Source organism: Pelodiscus sinensis, chromosome 6, assembly GCF_052426305.1.
Source record: "Pelodiscus sinensis isolate ZL-2025 chromosome 6, ASM5242630v1, whole genome shotgun sequence".
NCBI lineage: Eukaryota > Metazoa > Chordata > Testudines > Trionychidae > Pelodiscus > Pelodiscus sinensis.
Window position 1 is genome coordinate 11,097,545 of NC_143057.1, and position 16,754 is coordinate 11,114,298.

General features: G+C 46.3%; 1 protein-coding gene across 4 annotated transcripts in view; it reads left to right on the top strand.

Moving 5' to 3' along the window:
- Positions 1 to 16,754, top strand: part of ECPAS (Ecm29 proteasome adaptor and scaffold) — an 83,193-nt gene that overhangs the window by 58,429 nt on the left and 8,010 nt on the right. For all 4 annotated transcript variants that reach the window (XM_006118851.5, XM_075931431.2, XM_075931429.2 and 1 more), the window contains 13 exons: positions 34 to 139; positions 1,180 to 1,227; positions 2,020 to 2,141; positions 4,002 to 4,152; positions 4,775 to 4,840; positions 7,380 to 7,469; positions 7,716 to 7,782; positions 8,731 to 8,822; positions 8,917 to 8,983; positions 9,602 to 9,793; positions 11,164 to 11,372; positions 12,117 to 12,160; positions 16,355 to 16,547. In XM_006118851.5, coding sequence (XP_006118913.3) covers positions 34 to 139; positions 1,180 to 1,227; positions 2,020 to 2,141; positions 4,002 to 4,152; positions 4,775 to 4,840; positions 7,380 to 7,469; positions 7,716 to 7,782; positions 8,731 to 8,822; positions 8,917 to 8,983; positions 9,602 to 9,793; positions 11,164 to 11,372; positions 12,117 to 12,160; positions 16,355 to 16,547 — 1,447 coding nt within the window. The remainder of the gene's footprint in view (positions 1 to 33; positions 140 to 1,179; positions 1,228 to 2,019; positions 2,142 to 4,001; positions 4,153 to 4,774; positions 4,841 to 7,379; positions 7,470 to 7,715; positions 7,783 to 8,730; positions 8,823 to 8,916; positions 8,984 to 9,601; positions 9,794 to 11,163; positions 11,373 to 12,116; positions 12,161 to 16,354; positions 16,548 to 16,754) is intronic.

Sequence of the window (16,754 nt, forward strand, 5' to 3'; positions counted from 1 at the left end):
ATTCCTGTGTTGTATTTTATCTCTGTTTTGCAGCTGTCTAGCACTGAATGACTTGTTAAGAGGCCGGCCACTGGATGACATTATTGACAAACTTCCAGAAATATGGGAAACCCTGTTCAAAGTACAAGATGATATTAAGGTAATACAGCTTCCTGTTAAGTTCTTGGCTGTTTTCTCAAGTGTACTTATCCTATCTGGAGGGAATATCCTACCTCCCTCAAGTTTAGAAAAGTATCTCTGGGAAGAATCGGTTTCTAGCTAGGAGCTGGTCCTGGTTCACCTCCCACTGCAGCCAATGGAAATCAGAGGTGCTCACTGCTGTTCATGCCCCACTAAGTAAAATGCTTAGGAAATTCGTCATCTGAGTTCTTAAAATGTTGGGATTCCTTCCAAGGCCTTTTTCACTCAGCTTATCCAAAGCACTTTGTACAGTTCTGGCAGTGCAAGTAGGTTTGAGAGTGTATATGCAGCACATACTGTTGTGCACAGTGTTACAGAAGTGCTCAGCAGTCTGACCCTGACCCAGCATGACACTTAAGCATATGCTTAACTTCAGATATCTGAGTAGTCCAGCCAGGAGCGCTTATATATGAAAGTGGTGTCCATGCTTCAGTGGACAGGATCAAGCCGTATGTTGCTTACATTGAACTTTGCCTGTGAGTTCAAGCAGAGCTAAAGCTTCAGTGATTGGAGGTGCAGACGTTAGGCCTTGTCACCTTCACAAACTTAGCTGAAACTGCGTCATTTTTGTGGTGTAGTGAAAGGCAAAAAAACCCCAGCCCTAAATATGATGTGGGTAAAAACTGTATACAACAGATTTCCTCAGCAATGCTTCTGAGAAGAGAACAAAGCATACAGTAGAGATTTCATGCTTCCTTTTGGAAAAGGGCAGATCCTCCAACATTAGTGGATGGAAGAAGCAAAGCAAGGGAAATCCTTTTAATGGAAAAAGAACAGTCAGCTATAAATCAGGATCAAATTGATTTTGATCTAGATCCTATTTTTGGGAATCGGAACAAATTGAGTGATAGGAAGTAGACCATATGCAGAGAGATCTTTTCAAGGTAATCTGCAGGCTATGAATCAGGTTTGTCAGTACTTGTACGGATAGTTCAAGGAGGTCAGTAATGATAAAATAATTTAATTAAAACATTAATGGAATTTTAACTTTTTCTATAGGAGTCTGTACGAAAAGCAGCAGAACTGGCCCTGAAAACGTTAAGTAAGGTAAAATTGACCTGCTTCATTGCAGACTGTGTATGGTGGGGTATAATAGTTCATTTCCACCTGTCTAAGAATGTCGTTTGATTATAGATTATTCTCATGTACACTACCCTGGTACGAAGGTGCAGTGTTGGTACAGCCCGGGGAGAGAAATATAAGTGTAATCATGCATCTCATGCACACTGCTATCCTTGTGACACATTGAAGGAAGACATCTGAAATCTGCTTCCCTATGAACCCTCCTTCTTCTAGATAGATAGGTAGCACACAGTGCACATTTGCAGAGAAATGGGCCTGACTAGACAGGATTTAGCTGCCCTTTCTGGGGTCTGAGACTCACTTAATTTGGAACCTGTTGTTGTGATCATTGATCTTTTAGGCCACTCGAACTGAAGTAACCTGCACTGCAGCTGTATTTCCATCCTGGATGTTACCACCTCCAGTTGTTGAGGGCCAGGGTGGTGCCATGCCTAGGTTTGGAGAGAAGCCTGGTGCCTGTCTTTACATTACTTTTCAGGAGCAAATAGAAGCAGAGCCCTGAGCTGGAATTTGGCCGAGTGATACATTTCTCATTTAAAAAATAATGGTGCTAATCACAGGCCAAATCCAGACCTGATGTAAGGCTCAACTGTTCTGACTTCAGTGGGCTGCATCCACATACACCCAGCCCGAATGGGACCCTCTTGGTTTGCTCTGGTTCATCTTTAACTTTTCCCATCACGTGTGGGAAGGTGCTGGGTTAAATCAGAGGGAAGATTTAGACGTTTGTGGCATGACTCCCTGATTTGTCCGTAGGTGTGTGTGAAAATGTGCGACCTCTCCAAAGGAGCAGTGGGCCAGAGAACTATCGCAGTGTTGCTGCCCTGCCTGCTAGACAAAGGAATGATGAGCACGGTGACTGAAGTTCGAGCTCTGAGGTTTGTTTTACATCCTCTAAATTTGCTTGTAATTGGGCATGTGTGTGTGTTTGTCACAAGGAGATTAAGTTTATTCATCTGAACTGCAAAGAGTCCTTTAATCACGTCCTGTTTTAATCCCTTCTTCCCATCCTCAATAAAAAACAACCTGCTCACTACCTCCTGCTTTCATCCAGTTAAAACAGCAGTTCAGAGAATTCCAGGGGTTTCCTAGAGTGCCATTTCTTTTACTAAACAGAGGGCTGGTGCAATGGTGTAAGTATCGAATTCAGAACATCTCCAGTCTCTGCACTTGAAGAGTTCCTGAAGGCATCTAACAGCCCTTCTCCTAGCCCAGGGCTCAGGTAAGGTATAGGGGCAACAAATGAAAGACTATGTGCAGCTGCACAGATTCAGATCTCAGGAGGAGTCAGTACAGCTTTCCATCCTTCTGCAACAGGTAAACTGAGACCACCTGGCAGTTTTTGTAGTATGTGAGACTCTTCTATAGACCCTCCCAAGCTGGGGATGTCTGCTCTGTGTGTCCCTATTAAAGTGCTCTTGTGTCTCCTTGGCCAGTGTTTCTTAGCTGCTTTTCTCTCACTCTTCCAACATTCTTTGTGCTGAGTTACACACACCCCAGAGGTGGCTGCATTTCAATAGTGCTGAGAGGATACAGTTTAGTTTCCATAGTCCTTTAGGATCCTTTGAGACTGGCACGTATTGCTGTTGATTTATTGTTTTGTAATCCTTCTGCCAGGGGAGTACATGAAGCAGTAATCAAGGTTCTGAAGTTGGCTGTAAGCTAAAAGTGAAGCTCTCTTTTGTAGAAATAATTTGATCCTATTAACATTACCATCAGCAAAATTAAATCACAATAAACTATAACATGTCTCACTTTTTCGGGGGGAGGGAGGAACAACGCGGTCTAGATGCAGTTCTTTCGGGGGGACGGACCCCTTTTTCAAAAGAACCTGTAATCCTCATTTTTTCAGGCATTAGGGTTCTTTCGAAAGGTGTGGTGGTTTTTTTGTTTTATTTTTAAGAACTGCATCTAGACCACATTGGGTTTGTGATTTCCCCCCCCCCCCCCCCCCCGAAAAATCCTTTTTCAAAAAAGCAATGAGAATCCATTATGGAAATGAAATGCAAAATTAACCCAGCGCTTCATTTGCAGTTTCGAAGTCCTTCATTTACATTCCTCTGTCTAAAGACCTAACCTTTGAGAATAACAGATTTATTAGGGCATAAGCTTTTGTAGGTAAAGCCCACTTCATCAGATGAGTTGAAGTGTAAGTTACAGAAAGGGGTGTATATGTAAAGAAGAAGTTGCTTGTGTTAATGAAGCAAGACGTTTCTTGTGTTTAATGAGGCTAATCCAGTCAGGGTGGAAGCGGATTAGTGTTTCTCAATCTTTATTATAAAAAAAAAAAAGTACCCCTTTTCTCTCACACTCTCTTACTTTTTTCCTACCATTGCAACACATGTGTTTAAACAACGTAGCTGGGTGGTCGATGAAATTTTTGGGTGTAAAAAGTACAAAAATAATAAAGCACTGTAAAACTTAAAACAAAAATTCAGTTTTCTCCACATTTCAGTTGTGTTGACATACCCCCCCCCCCCCCAGACTTCTCTCAAGTACCTCTAAGGGTACTCATACTACTGGTTGAGAGACACTGAAGTGGATCATTCACAGAATTTGGTGTGGAGATGTGAATATCCAGAGAGGAGAAATTGCCTTTGTAATGCATTAAATAGTTGAGATCCTTATTCATTCCTAAATTGATGGTGTTGGAGTTGATACAAGCTACAGCTGGGGAAAGGGCTTTTGTAAATTGTTAGAGTGGCAAAGAGATGATGCGATCTTCACTTCTTTTCCAGCATTAACACTCTGGTGAAAATCAGTAAAAGTGCTGGTGTTATGTTGAAACCTCATGCACCAAAGCTCATTCCAGCTTTATTGGAGTCCTTAAGCGTGTTGGAACCACAGGTTCTCAATTATTTAAGTCTGCGGGCTACAGATCAGGAAAAAGTAAGTGTAACAAGCATGGGACAAGTTTTCGAAGTATTTCACAAGGATGTAAATCTTCAAGACATAAATCAGCAACTCTGAGTGAAAAGCATCCCAGATGGTTATGGGAATTAGCTGATATATTTACTGAAAGTTGGGTTGCTTTTATGACACAGAGAACAATGGAGTTACTGGAGGATGTTTTAAAATGTATTGAGTTGCACCCAGTCTTTCATAAAGCGGGGGGGGGAGGGGGAGAACAATCTTGACAGTAAGTGTTAGTAAATCTAACTTCAACCCAGAGTAAAATTATGGTAGTGACAGAGACCTCAGTAAACATGTAGGCTGCATCTACGCTAATAAATCTGGCACCATTTCCCAGAAATGCTATAGCTGCAGCACCATTGGTAATCCTAGTGTAAGGTCCTGTGTAGATCAGATTTGGGGGTATTTTCAGCACCATCGTTAAATTCTGGGCTTTCCTACTGGAGAGGGCTATTAGGCTACTGCTACTTTCCCATATGTGTCTGAAAACAGGCACTAGTCAGAGTTTGGGGAAACCGATTCCATTTGATGCTGAGATTTGGTGGTTTTTCCCAGTGGTGTCAGATTAAGTCTGCTTTGTTTGTTCTGTTTCCTTTAGGCTGCAATGGATAGTGCAAGACTTAGTGCTGCTAAATCATCTCCCATGATGGAAACAATTAATATGGTGGGTATTTTGATTTAAGAAAAGTCCTAAAGTAGACTTGTGGGAGGGTGGATAATGATGGGGAAACTTTTCTTCTGGTTTTTATTGGACAGCCATTCGATTGTCAGAGTTCCTCAGGTATGGGCTCTTGTTCACCTACTTGTTTGGATAATGCTTTCTCTTCCCAGTACCTCATGCAGGGAACTACTGGTCTTCCAGCTCCCATGTGGACACATGGGGAGATCCTTATCTGGTGCCCATTGTCATGGTTCCACTGAGGTGGGTGGAGTTGACAGTAGGCTGAGCAGCTGCCCATGATGTGGTGAAGAGCATAGGAATGCATTGTTCTTAAGGGTGACCTCTAATGCTGTTCCATGGGGGGAGACTCAGCAGTTTAAGAGATGCTGAATGCTAGCATGGAGGGATAACGTTAAGATTCCAATGGCTTCCTCTCCATGGATAGCCTTAATATTCACAATCCTAATTTGTTCCCAGCGAGGGTCTCTGAGAGGAAGTATGAGGGAATTCCTCTAGGACACTGGCTCAAGGTGCTGTTATGTTTCCCTTTCCCCAGTCCTACCAATGGTTTTTTAGTTCTTGAGACCTATAGATCTGGGCCAAGACAGTACTTCAGTGCGAAACCGTGAGGGAAAATCCAGCTGCTGTTGGGAGTGTTGTGGGTTATTCCAACCTCATTTTTCCTGAGCTGAGCCTTCACTTGAGGCATCGCATTAAGTGGTGGGACGCTGTTCCGCTGGAGGGGCTGCCTTCTGAACGAGACAGGCAGCCGTGGCCTCTTCAGTGTGAACTCTGTGGCCACTTTCATAAGGGATGGGGCCGTGTCTGCCACTCTTTACCCAATCTGTCTCATGGAGGCAGATGAGACTATAAACACCAGAGTCGGCGATTGTCCCAGTTGTTCTTGATAAAATCTCCGTTACATGACTGACGGGGCTGAGAGGCTATTCTGAGGGTCAGAGGGGGGCAGGGCAGGGCGGCAGTGGCGTGGTCTCTCTAAAGCACCTCTGGATGAAAGGCTGTAAGTTACTGTGTCTGCAATGGTGTCCTGAAGATTTTAGCCGCTCTCCTCACAGAGGAGAGAGGAAGAATATGTTGCTGCTGGGGCTTTCGCGCCCTTTTGGCCGCAGTGGGACTGAAGAGAATTGAGTTCCCCCCCCGGGGGTGCCCTCTTGTTCTCCCCAAGAGCAGAGACACCCCAGTGCTCGTGGGTATAAGCTCTGCTCACAGTGAAGCCATGTGGTATAAAAGGCAGAAAAGCCGTCTTCTCTTCTGTGCATCTCCTGCTCATGTGGAAATAATTTCATGTGGTTCAGGGGATCAGACACCCTTCTAAATGCCTTTTAAATGTCTATCAGGGATGGTCTAGACAGTATTTGGTCCTGCCATGAGGGCAGGGGACTGGACTCGATGACCTCTCAAGGTCCCTTCCAGTCCTAGTATTCTATGATTCTAAAGGGCAGTAGCAAATTACTCACAGGAAGTATTGGTCTCAGAGGACTGTCTTTGAGACATCAGACCCTAGCTTATGCACCACGCCTTGGGCTCCACCGAATGGCTCAATCTTACCCTTTGCAAAATGTCCTAATAATCTGAGGTATTCGGTACTGCCAGTGTAACTCCATGAGCAATATATCTTGGAGTGGTTTGTTGTGTGTGTGTTTTTTTTTTTTTTTTAAACTGACTTAAATCTAGGAGGAACTGGAGGAAAGTGCTGTGCTTTTGATGTTGCGGTATTAGAGTGACCTGGCCATTTTTTTAGAAGATAAATTTCCTTCCATTTGCTTTTAACATCTTAGATCAGTGTTTCCCCATTTTATTTGGCTACAGAACCCTTTTATAAAAAACCCACTGAGGAAAACTAGTCGACCCCCCCCCCCCCTCAAAAAAAGGGCGGGAACTGGTGACCAAAAAAAAAAAACCCCGCCGGCCCACCCCTAAGATCCTGGCAGCCCCTTGAAATGGTGGCTCCAGGCGACTGCCCAGCTTGCCCGCCCCTAAGACTGGCTTGGGGGGAAGAGTGATCGGGTTCTTGTGGAACCCTTTCACTTTGCGGAACTCCAGGGTTCCACGGAGCACTATTTGGGAAACACTTAGATGAATGACTGAGAGTGGAAATCACTTCAGCATTGTCTGGTTCTGGTGTGTGAGCGCTGCAGTGCGGGGGTTTCACATGACTGCTGGGGAATGATTACATCCCCACGGAAATTTTAAACCCACAGATTTATTCACTTAACAGTTTTATTTTATATCTTCTTAAAAACACAGAGGGGCCTGACTTAGCACTCTGATACGCCAGCTCTACAAGCGGCCAGCAGTTGATTTCAGTAGAATCGCCCCAGTGTATGCTAGGTGTAACTAAGTAGTGAACCAGGCTGCTGTAATCTATGTACAGGGCCTGACGGCACTCCTTTAAAATTAGTGCTTCGTTAACCTTCCGAGTGCCGTGAAATGAAAGCAAACAGCATCTTTTCTGTGTATGGTACAGACCTGACTTCAGCATCTTCTCCAAGGTTTACACTTTCATTCTTCCCTTCCATAGTGCTTGCAGTATCTGGATGTGTCTGTCTTGGGTGAGCTCATTCCTAGGCTTTGTGAGCTGATCAAAAGCGGAGTAGGCCTGGGCACCAAGGTACGTGTGCTTACTAAGACTTGGGCAGTGTGGGAGGCAGAATGCTGCAATGCTAACCTTACTGTAGTGCGTCTCACTCAGAAGCAGCAGCTGTCCTGGATGAAAACTGTTAATTTCCAAGCAGGATTCCCGTCCGCTCACACAACGTATTTTAACCTATTCACTAATCAACTGGCCTTTGTTGTGCAGCTGGTGGATTCTGTAGAACAAGAGAATAATATTGATTTTTCTCTTCAAACCTTTCAGGGAGGCTGTGCTAGCGTAGTTGTGTCACTAACCACGCAGTGTCCCCAGGATTTAACTCCCTACTCAGGTAAGGTTTGCTTTCAGAGGGGCGTGGTTTACATTGCTTTTAGAATGTATTCTGAACAGCATGGTTTTATGGTAGCTATTCCTTATCCCAGAGGGCCCTTTGTGTTCTCTGGACCTCCCCTGGTGCTGCTGCCGGCAGCAAAGGACTGTAGGGTTAAGCCCAAAGAGGTTTGGAGGCAGTGACCTGGAATAGGTCCCTCCAGCCGCTCCTGGCTATGTAAAGCAGACTCTCTCTCCGTGGGTGGGTGGGTGGGTGGGTGTGTGTGTGTGTGTGTGTGTGTGTGTGTGTGTGTGTGTGAACTGCTGGTACAGTGTGACTGGACTGTCTCCCTGACAGAGCTAGAGCATGTTTCCTCCCTGGAATAAGACTTCTCTGGTGTTGCCCAGCCGAGGGAAAACCATGTTAAAGGCAATGGCCGGTTTGAGTTTTCTGCTGCCTTCAAGCTGATGGAACTTCTCTTTCAGCTTGGGCAATAGAGGCTCATGCTCGGAAACCTTTAATTCTTGTGTTTGGTCCCTACTGACAACCTAATGAGGGTCACTGCTGCTGTTGGATTATCCAAGGCTTTATCGTGGTTTGGGCACCCAGGGCAGCTCTAGTCTACATTCAAAAAGGGAAAGTTTTACAGGTTGGGACAATTATGCTGAAATCGGATGCCCTTCTAGATTGGCTCTGGCTGTGTGTGACACACACTGGGCAGAACAGTAGTAGCATCCTCCGGGCTACACTACAGGCACAGCTGCCCTAACAGGTTTCAGTTTTGCCTGTGTACACGGGGCCAGACAGAGTTTTATCATCCTGGTAAAGGATGTTCATGGTGCATGATTAACAAACCTGAGTGAGTGACTGGTGCAGAAACTGAAAAATGTCATAAAATTCAGTCACTGTAGCCCATAACAGTGCAAGTCCAAGTTGGTGTTAGAATCAATCCTGTCTCTTTTCAAATAGGCAAACTCATGAGTGCTTTGCTCAATGGGCTGACTGATCGTAACAGCGTGGTGCAGAAATCTTTTGCATTTGCAATGGGGCATCTAGTTCGGGTGAGCTGGTTTCTTTTAGTTGTATTTATTATATTGTTTTGAGGGGGTAGTTACACACATTTAAATGATTTGAGTCTCTCTCTGACTTTTAAAGACTGCCCGGGATAGTAGCACTGAGAAACTCCTGCAGAAGCTCACTAGCTGGTACATGGAGAAGGAAGGTATGTGGCTTTGGTTGGTATATCTGGTTTGCCCTATGATGCAGGTAATTGGTTCCTGGGGGGTGGAGATGCTGGTGAAGGCATGTTCTACTATTTTTAATTGCTGTTCATGATGCAGTATCCTAATGTGTAAATCTGTGGTTCTCAAGTGGTGGTCCATGATTTTTTCGGTGGCCCACGGGAACCTTGTCCAAAGTCACATGGTGTGAGCAGGCGCCGCCGTTAGGCTGTTTTACGCCATGTTCACAAGCACATGGCACGTCATCCATAGCGTCACTTAGGACTCAACCATGTTGTGTTGCCAGTAACTTCCCTTCTGAGGCTCTGAACGTCAGTGTAGCTGCCGCCGTCGTGCTGAGCAGATGCTTTTTTATCATGTCTCAAAAAGGAGGTGGTCCACAAAAAATTTTTTGATTGGCCTGGTAGTCTGTGGACTGAAACGAGTTGAGAACCACTGGTGTAAATGAACTAGACGAATAACTAGTGGAAAACATGTGCACCCATGTGACTCCCTCTGCCGCTTCCATGGAGTCACTCTGGATACTTGCCAGCGAGGGGGAGAAGTTTCTGGCTCCAAATGACTAAACTTTGTCATTATTTTCTTCCCTTATCCTTCAGAACCAGTCTATAGGATAGGCTGCGCTTTAACTGTTCATGCCATTGGGCGCTACAGCCCAGATGTGTTGAAGAACCATGCCAAACAGGTCTTGCCTGTGGCATTTCTGGGCATGCATGAGGTCCCAGATGAAGAGAAAGGAGAGAAAGATGATTCTAACCTGTGGACTGAAGTATGGCAGGAAAACGTACCAGGTAAGCTGACCTAGAAATTGATAGGGGCTTCCTTATAGCTGGGGCTGCTGGGTATTTAGAGGAAACAGTATCCACAAAATCTATGAAAAAATTAACTTTTAATTGTGCAGAAAACTTTTGAAAAACCAAAGGAGAATCTGTGGTATTATTTTTTTAACCAGTTGAAATCAAAACACATAAAAACTAATATTATCGTATCTTTAGGGAGCAGTTTTTAATAGGACTCGCTGCTCATCCTAACCAGGCTTTTATTATTTTTATCTTGTTTTATTTTATGTTGTTGTTGTTATATAACACAATCTTCCTTTCCTCTAAGAGACCCTGCCCACCTCTCACACTTTCCAGATATCATAGGGAGGGTTGAGTGACAAGGCAGTGGGAGTTGCTAGGTGCCAACACATGTGAAAATCAAGCCACTTATTTAGGTACTTAAATCAGGGGGTAGCCTGCTGCCTTTTGCCAGCTATTTTATCAGAAGGACGACCCAGTAGCTCTGGCTGTAGCCCTGGATTTTGGGGGGAGATGTTCAGTTCCCTGCTCTTCCACACAGGTTGGGCAAGTCGCATGGGCTCTGTGTGCCTCAGTTCCCTGTACGCAAAGTTGGGATAACCCATAATTAGGGCTCCACCAAATATATAGCCATGAAAAATGTGTCCCAGCTCATGAAATCTGCTCTCCCACTGTGAAACCAGTTTTGTGCTTTTAGCCTCCATTAAACAGATTTCATGGGGAGAACCAGTGTTTTTCAAACTGGGTGTCCGAAGCCAAAATGGAGCTGCAGGGGGGTCGGCCAGGTTATTTTAGGGCAGTTATGGTATTGCCACCAATGGGCAGCCAGAAGAGCACCTGCCAGAAGCAGTGCAGAAGTAAGGGTGGCAATTCCATACCCATGCCTCCCTTACTTCCGTGCTGCTGCCTTCAGAGTTGGGGGGTCAGTAAGTGGCAGTTTCTAACACAGGACCTAGTTCTGAAGAAAGCAGTGCAGAAAGAAGGATGAGAATACCATACCATGCAACCTTCCTTCTGCACTGCTGCTGGAGGCAGCTCTGCGTTCAGAGCCGAGCTCTCCACAGTGCTGGTCCAGCAGCAGCGCGCAAGTAAAGGTAGCAGTACTGCAACTTCTGTGACTCCCCTCCCCCCACACTCCTTTTGGGTAAGGACCCATAGACTTGCAACACTGAATTTGTAGCTGAAATCATGACACTTTTTGTTTACAACTCCCAGTTTTAGACATACAGTGAGTCAGCTGGAGGATACTGTGGTGACTCAGCTCACAGCCAGAAGAGGAGAATCCTTTTACTGCTCGAGGATCAGCTTTTTGTTCCTTTGCTGTCATAAAATTACAGCTTTCCTTTGTATTTGATACACAGGCACTTATGGTGGCATTAGATTGTATATGCAGGAGTTGATCGCCATTACCCAAAAGGCTTTGCAGTCCCAGTCTTGGAAGATGAAAGCCCAGGGAGCAGCTGCCATGGCATCTATTGCCAAACAGACTGGTACCCTGGTACCGCCCCATTTGGGAATGGTGCTCGTTGCATTGTTGCAAGGTCTGTCCGGAAGAACGTGGACGGGAAAGGTAAAGAAACAATTTGGGGCCCAGTGCATTGGGACAGGCTCTGGTGTTCAGTCCCTTAGCCCAAAAATGGTACATAGAGAGCCATAAACTTTCCCATTCCTGCAGGGAATGATTCCAAATGCATCTTGCTTTGGTTGATGGACCCATCCGGTCCTGTATGTTCCGGTGAGATGAAGAGGGGCAGTGAGGTGTTGTGGCCAGGACATACTGCTTTGTTCTGGTTTGATTTGGAGCAAGCGGAACTTGTGCATGCTTTTAAACAACACGGCCTGGAACCCCAGTAAACAGAAGATGGTGGAAATGGGGAAACTCTAGCTATGCCCAGTAGGCAATGGGTCTGAATGCATCAAGTAGCATACTTAAGCAGGCGGAGTTAAAATAAATACTTCAGGTAATGAGAATCTGGCTCTTAAGGCTACTTCATGTGCCCTGGTAGTGGGCATTTAGACACTAAGGCCCAGCTATGCTGCCAGAATAGTGAGTGAGAATCAGGCTGTGTAACTTTGGGATGTAGGCATCTCGTGAGCTGGCTCACCACGGAACTGTTCAGCACTGGGGGGGGGGGGGAGGAGATGAAAATCATGCACCTTGAAGTGGAGTGATGGAAACAATGTGCCCCTCATGGAGAAGAGTGGCATTTGGCATGTGTCTGCAGCATCTGCCTGAGCCACAGAGCGGGGAGTACCAGTGAAAGCTGTGCAGTGGGAAAGTGAAGTTGTTCTTTCTTTTGTTTCATGCTCACAGGAAGAGCTGCTGAAAGCTATCGCCAGTGTCGTCACTGCGTGCAGGTAACTGTCTCTCTAGCTAAGGCATCGGCCAAGCAAGGGTTCACTGTGCCTCTTTACACACAGTCACTGCCTTTCCTGTGTTGAAGGGGGAATTCATGGCCACTGCTCTTTCCAGGGAGCAGTATGAAATTGTAGGACTAGGTAGTTAATCGAGTCGTGGGTGCTCCCCTGTAGGTGTATGTGCGCTGCGTGCCTCTAGTCAGAGATTTTTAGTAGCAGTGTGCACAGACCCTGGCATAAGCACTCCCTCCCTCCAGGCTGTCTTGCACTGGGGGGTGGGAAGCCCCTCAGTTCCTTCCCTTTGGCCTCACAGGAGAGAGCACTTGTCCCTTCCTGATCTGCATCATTGCGTAATTGGTTTTGTTTATTTTATTCTCCCTAAAGGTTCGTTTCCCCCTCCCCCCCCCCCTTTTTTTTTAAACTCCCTTGGGATTTAAAAAATAGGACCGAATACAAACTCAAGTTTTCTTTCACTATCTGAGGGCACCCTCGCCCTGTGTTAAGAAGACTTGGTTTTTTTTGCCTGGGCTGCTCACCGTATACAACCACGAGGTTCAGGGCAAACTGTCTTCCTCAGACGTGACCCTTCATGTCACACTTTTGGAGCTGAGTTCTGGCAGGAATGCTTGGACGCACTTCCTGCCTTTCATCAGGAACAGCCACGCGAAGGTCATGATGGACTTAATGCGACTTTTACATAAAACATAGATCACTAACAGGGTGCCCGTTCTCCCTCCCTTCCCCAGAGAAGCACACTCACTTCGGAAATGGTGCATCCCTCACGGTGTGCTCCTTCCAGCACTCTACCTACCGGGGATACAGAACATGACAACCGACAGTCGGTTGGAATTTGTCCCAACCCCGAATGTGAACTGCACTCAGAGGGGCTTTGACGTCTGTTCGCCCTTTGGGGACCCTAACTACAGATCTCTTTGCTATATACCAGAGCAAGAAATGTTCTCGTTACTGCTCCTGGCCTGGCCTGGGGAAACTATGGGGAAGCCCTCATCCTCCCATGGCACTTCTTGTGTGCCTTTTCTCTGTTTCTTCTATCCAAGGCCTGGTTGAAAATTCAGTTAGACTAAGTGATTGTACTTCTTGGCCAAGACAAGTCTGAGTCCCTTTTCTGACACACTTGCCCTCACGTTCCTCCTCGGCTGATTCCTCATCTGATCTCTCAAAACACTGGCCTGTTCCTTTACCCCAACCTACGAGTCCTTCGCCTGCAGCTGTGTCTCCTGAGATCCATGGCTTAGAGGAAGAATGCTCTGATGAGCTAAAAGATGTGTTGCTACACAGCCAAAGTTGACCACTTGACTGGCTTAGCTTCAAAATGGAAATTATTCCAAATTGTTATTAATTTAAACACAGACCTAGTCTCCTCTTCCCTCCCTCTGGCTTTACACTATATTTTGGACCTCAAAACTCTCAGGATGCAGCTACACTGCAGGGCTTAACTAGAAATAAGCTATGCAAATTGAGCTACGTCCATTGCGTATCTTATTTTGAAATAGGGACCATCTACACAGCACTTATTACAAAACCGAGCACTCTTCCTCTGACTTCCCTTACTCCTCATACAGTGAGGGTTGCAGGAGTCCGAGTAAGAAGTCCTCCAGCTTGACAGCATTTTGACAGTATTTCAAAATAACTGCCTGCTGTGTAGACGTGGACTAAGTTATTTCAGAATATCGCTAGTTATTTTGGAATAGTTTTGCAGTGTAGACGTACCCTTGCTGAGCTTGGTTAAGGCACATCTTGCAGTGCAAACATCCTTCCACCACCAGGCAATCACATGCTCAGTGTTTGCTCACCTGCTGATGTGTAGATTCCTTAAGGGTACTGGGAATTTCATCCTGTGTGTGACACCACCCTCTCCAGCCTGGGGTCTGAACCTAGCTCTCAGGACTTTGACTAGACCTCTCTGAGTCCAAGGCAACGTGTTCTCTCACATGTGTCCATGAAGACACGTGTACAAGAGATGGTCAGTTTCTAATTGCCATCTCCTCAGCCAGGCACAGCAGTGATGGCACACCCACCAATCATGGCCTTTTTGAAAGGCAAAGTAACTCTCAGGCCACATCTCCAGCTTCTCTCTATTGAGTCAAATGGAAAAATGCAGAGACAACAGCCTGTTTTTTCCCAAACCCACTTTGTGACAACAGAGAGAGAATTCTGCATATTCCGTGTGTTAGAACACTAGCATTCTGCTTGGAGAGAATGTAAGGACTTGAGGAAATCTAAACGCTTCCTTTCCACAGAAAGATCCCAAATCTCTGTGATGTTGGCTCAAAGACTCTCCAATTCGTGTCTCTGGTTGCATTCATCATTGTTATCAACAGCACAGTGTGCTTCCTGCTTCCATCCAGAATCCCTATGCACGTCCACCAAGGCGGTGTCTATTTTCATCACGTTCCTTTCAGATATTCCTATCTCAGTAAGCTGTAGAGCAGCAACTTGGGCCTCTGCCCCACACACTCTGAAAACGTTGTGATCACCAAAGTTTTGACTCCCCCATGCCGCCATCTTCTACTCCCTAGTACTCTATGTAGTAACAGACTCTACTCCAAAGTTCCAGCCTCCAGTGGTGAGTACTGCTTGGGAGTCCCCTATAGTGGAGTACCCGCAGGAACACTACTCAAAGAGGAAGTTACTCACCTTGTGCAGTAACAATGGTTCTTTGAGATGTGTGTCCCTATGGGTGCTCCACAGTTTGCCCTCCTCCCCTCTCCTTTGGAATTCTTGGTGGGGCTCTGCAGTGGAGAAGGAAGGGCGGGGCTTTCACCCACGCATGCTAGATTCCCTCGTGGTCTGCCTTGAGGCTGGGAGAGCACATGTGGACACTGCTACCAAAAATCTCCAGTTAGAGCGACAGGGGCGCACATACATCTACAGTGGAGCATCCGTAGGGACACGCATCTCAAAGAACCCTTGTTACTGCACAAGGTGAGTTGTCTACAGAAGAGAAGAGTGAGGGAGAATTTGATGCAGCCACCTGAAGGGAGGTTCCAAAGAGGATGGAGAGAGGCTGTTCACAGTAGTGACAGATGGCAGAATGAGGAGCAATGGTCTCAAGTTGCAGTGGGAGAGGTCTAGGCTGGATATTAGGAAAAAACCTATTTTTCTAGGAGGGTGAAGCACTGGAATGGGTAATCTAGGGAGGTGGTAAAATCTCCATCCCTAGAGGTTAAGTCCTGTCCCAAAACCCTCGCTGTGATGATTTAGTTGGGGTTGGCCCTGCTTTCAGCAGGGGGTTGGACTTGGTGCCCTCCAACCCTATGATTCTGTGATTCCTCATACCAATCTCTGACGGGGACAGAGACGTTTTACCTCCCCTCCCCTCCGATGTGAACCAATGTGATAGAATTGGGGCAGGGCTGAGGATTGTTGGGCACAAACCAGAGATGGCAGCAAAGCTCCTTGGTGGATGTTGGGATAGGACAGAAGGAGTGGGACGGTGAATGTCTGAAAGATAGAGGGGTGGGATTAAGAGAGCGGCTAAGGGATGGAAGAGGAAATGACTCGGGGCAAAGGAGGCTGTATTGCCAGAGTGTGAGGAGGCAGGGGAAAAACATAGGAAGTGGGAACAAGGAGAGAAGGGAACAACAGATACTGCAAGGTGGAGGAAGAGCTCCAGTATAGAAATATACTTAGAGAAGGGAGTGAATGAAGGCACAGAGCGTGAAACATTGATCTAGTTGGAACAGGTGCATGTGTGTACACTGACGAATGCTGGGAGAAGGATTTCCCTGCTACTGGTGGGAAATTCTCACACTCTGGAGCTAAGGGGTAACTTTTGCTCCTAGAGATTCTCCTCAATAGCATTCCACCAAGTAACAAGGAATCTCTCTCTCTCTTCTGAGAGAAACTTTCCAGAGGCCAGTGCCCCTAGGAAGCACCTTCCACGCCTGCATCTTCTCCTTGCACATTACTGGGTATTTTGGGGGATGGCCAGAAGATACTGTCTAGAGCACTTCGGAACAGCCAGGCCAGGCCTGGAAAAGGACCCAGCCGAGGTCTGAGCTCTTCACCAGCACCAGCAAGACTCTGTATGTGTTGGAATAACCCATTAAAAAGATGGACAGTCTGTGAATGGTGGCATGGGGATGACTGTCTTCAAGGCTTCTTGCATCACTAATAATTTACTGAGGGAATAACTTGTGTTTGACCTTCCATGTGCTTCTGGTGTTTCAGTGCAGAGCTGCAGAAGCCTGTGCCTAATCAGCCCAGCATCAACGATGTGGTCCAGGCTGTCCTGAAAGAGTGTCGCAAAGAGAACCTCAAGTACAAGATGGTTGCTCTGCGATGCACAGCAGACGTGCTGAAGGTGACGAAGGAAGACCGGTTCCAGGAGCTGGCGGACATAGTCTTTCCAATGATAAAGAAGGTGAAATTTCCACTTTTCGATGTCTTTTTTCTGCAATCCAACTGCGGGTGGGAGACCTGGCCAAGTGAATGCATGTCCGCGTGTTTCTCCCTCCCCCCCCCCCATCCTGTCCCGTCCCCCGATGCTTTGAAAAGCTCTTAGACTGGCCCAGTACAGGTGTGAATGGCTCCCATTTGCAATCCCACAGGGTTTTTCTGCCAATCCCAA